This window comes from Dendropsophus ebraccatus, chromosome 12 (genome assembly GCF_027789765.1).
Source record: "Dendropsophus ebraccatus isolate aDenEbr1 chromosome 12, aDenEbr1.pat, whole genome shotgun sequence".
In the NCBI taxonomy this organism is placed as follows: domain Eukaryota; kingdom Metazoa; phylum Chordata; class Amphibia; order Anura; family Hylidae; genus Dendropsophus; species Dendropsophus ebraccatus.
The window spans coordinates 64,554,741-64,557,687 of record NC_091465.1 but is presented as its reverse complement, the minus strand read 5'-3'; the positions used below and the strand labels follow the sequence as shown (position 1 = coordinate 64,557,687).

The 2,947-nt window shown below is 42.7% G+C and overlaps 1 protein-coding gene across 1 annotated transcript in view; it reads left to right on the top strand.

Annotated features, from left to right (window-relative positions):
* The first annotated feature begins 2,262 nt into the window (after positions 1 to 2,262).
* Positions 2,263 to 2,947, top strand: part of LOC138768731 (urokinase plasminogen activator surface receptor-like) — a 42,878-nt gene continuing 42,193 nt past the window's right edge. The window contains exon 1 of the mRNA XM_069946687.1: positions 2,263 to 2,297. Coding sequence (XP_069802788.1) covers positions 2,263 to 2,297 — 35 coding nt within the window. The remainder of the gene's footprint in view (positions 2,298 to 2,947) is intronic.

The window sequence follows — 2,947 nt, the reverse complement described above, 5'->3', positions numbered from 1 at the left end:
CCAGGACTATTTTTTACCACTGGGGGCCTGTGCTTAGGGCAGCAGTGCTGAGGGGGCAGCACTTAAAGTGACACTGTCACCCCCTTTTTGCATTCTGCCTTCTGTACATAGGTGTAATGGGTAAATTTACCAGTTTTCATACTTTATTTTATATCATACGTCATGGTGCTTGTTCAAGTAAAAAGTCATCTTTTATCAACTGTAGGTTGTGTTAAGTGGGCGGGGCTTCACAGCAACAGCACCACTTAGCCTAGCCCGGAGGGGAGGGGCCAACGGTGGCACTGTGGGCGGGGCTAAGTGGCGTTCCTGTGAAGCCCTGTCCACTTAGCAGAGTCTGCAGTCAGTAGTGGATTATAATAGGTCAGTTTCGGGCAGTAGCCCGGGGCCCTGAGCTCCTGGGGGGCCCATGGCCACCCAAACAGACTTATACTTTCAGTGGTGGATTATCTCCAGGCTACAGTTCTGCCATGATTTGCATAAAAATCGTCCTTTTTACCGCAATTTTGCACAAATCAGGGCAAAGCTGCATCCAGGAGACAATGCATTAACATTAGAGAACATAATGAAGGACCTTATGATGTGACAATGATGTCACCACAGGTCTTTTTACAGGCTGCATTATGGAGGAAAAAGACTAAAGCTAGTGCCACCATAGTTACAGTGGGTTGGGGGGCCCAAGCTTGGTGAACAGCCCGGGGTCCATGGTAATGTTAATCCGTCCCTGTCTGCAGTTGATAAAAGATCACTGTGACATATGATATAAAATAAGGTGTGAAAACTGCTAAATTTACCCATTACACTTGTGTAGAGAAGTCAGAATGCAAAAAGGGGATGACAGTGTCACTTTAAGTAAGTAAAAAAATGATAACTACTTTTGATGTTACTACTGCCATACTGTGACCTATTTCCCCATTTTACTTGGCTCCATATGGGTCAAAACCACAAAATGTACCTGCATATTTGTAGCCACAGAGTTTGTATTAGGATAAAAACAATGATTTAAAGGGGTTATTCACTGTTAGAAATACATGGCCACTTTCTTTCAGAGACAACACAACTTTTATCTCCAGTTCAGGCGTGGTTTCCAATTAAGCTCCATTCACTTCAATGGAACTTAGTTGCAAAACTTGCACCCAAACTGGAGACAAGAGAGGTGCTGTCTCTGGAAGAGAGTGGCCATGTTTTTCTAACGATGGATAACACCTTTAAGGCATGTAAGTTTTGATGAATATTAGTGTCAGATCAGCCTAATGGGGTGTATTCTGTCTGTGTGTCTAGGGAACCACAGGCTGTATATCCGGCCCTGTTCAAGACCTATCACATTTATTACTGGGGGAGAAGGATTCTGTGCCTCTGGCAACAACACGTCATTGAATTCCTTTTGGGCCCCTGTGACCCGCTGCTTTTGTGTATTATACATGTAATTATAGCTCCAGGGCTGGGTAGTTGTCTCAGCTCACCCAGTCCTTGAAAAGAGGCACACCCCAACCTAACGTAATTGTCTATATAGCTTGCATTTACTGTATTGTTATGGGATCTTTGTTAAGAGTTTGGATAATGTCACTCAGTGGGTGAGGAGAATATTTAGTGCCGGTTAATGGTTAAGTTTGAGACTATACTTATTTAAAAAGTTGTCTGAATTGAATATGTATGGGGACCTCCAGAATCTCTTATAGGGGGCAGAAGGATCAGCATGTTGGATTTCAACTGCCCAGTCCTTTTGTTCTCAGAGACATAAACCACTGCCAAAAGAGTCTGGAAGCAGCTTACCACTCCCTTTTCTATTGAGAACCCATGAATCCTTGGCCAAGCTGTTTTCACTTATAGAGGTTATCAGGTACATAGCTGTTGACCAACAGCTATTGCTTGTGTATGGGTAACTTACAGGTGTTTTCCAGGGGAAAAAAAACTATTAATAGCCTATTCACAGGATTGGTGGGGTGCCAATATGACACCTCTGCTGCGCCCTCAGTACACCATGAATAGAGACAGAAGTAGTTAGCTCTGTTCCCTATGTAGTGGCTGATCTACGGGGGTGTAGGTGTCAACACCCCACCAATGAGCTATTAATAACCTATCCTGTATATAAGCTATTATAGTTTTACAACTTAAATAAAAAATGGTTAGTCACCTGCCTGATCCCCCCCACCACCACCGCTGCAGCACTCATGGTTGCTGCTCCACCAATCACTGGCCAGAGCGGTGACCTACCTCAGGGATTGATTGGCTGGGTGAACTTTCTTTTTATTTTCTGATATCATAATGGTAGAGTTTGGTGGACACCCAGGAAGCCCAAGGTGAGTACCCCCTTTTTAAAGCTACCATGAACTAATTGAAAAATTATTGGTATTTCCAACAAATCCCTTAAAATATTATTTATTAAACAGTAATAAAGATGGCTATGGCCAATCATTTATCCATCACTCAAGTTGTCTATTTATTTTTTTTTATTTTATTTTTTTTTTTATAGTAGTAGTAGTTAAAGGGTTTTTAAGAGGTCTGGCTGACTTAAACATGAAAAAATAATCAGTACTAACCAGCCTGATCCACTCTGACAGTGCCTACTCCTCATTGACCATCAGCTCCTGTTCCATGTCCCAACACACAGCCACAATAACCCAACTCGGCCAGTGACTGGGTGAGCAGATGTGGACCAGGCCTTTAGGGACCGGATGGGAATAAAGGTTTAAACAAAAATTTTTAGTTCTGGACAAGCCCTTTAATCCAGTGTGTAAAAAATTACATCAACAGATGGAGTGGAGTTGAACTTAGAGACTAACTTTTTAGGTTACAAATTACATGCAATGAACTGATATGGTGGTCCCATGTCCTGAAGTGTGTACTATCGACGTTGATACAGCTGCTAAATTTGCTGCCTCCCACCCCTCCTTCTTGAAGATGACTAGGATCAAGTGCAAGGTCTCAAAATTACATCCTCATGCCCATC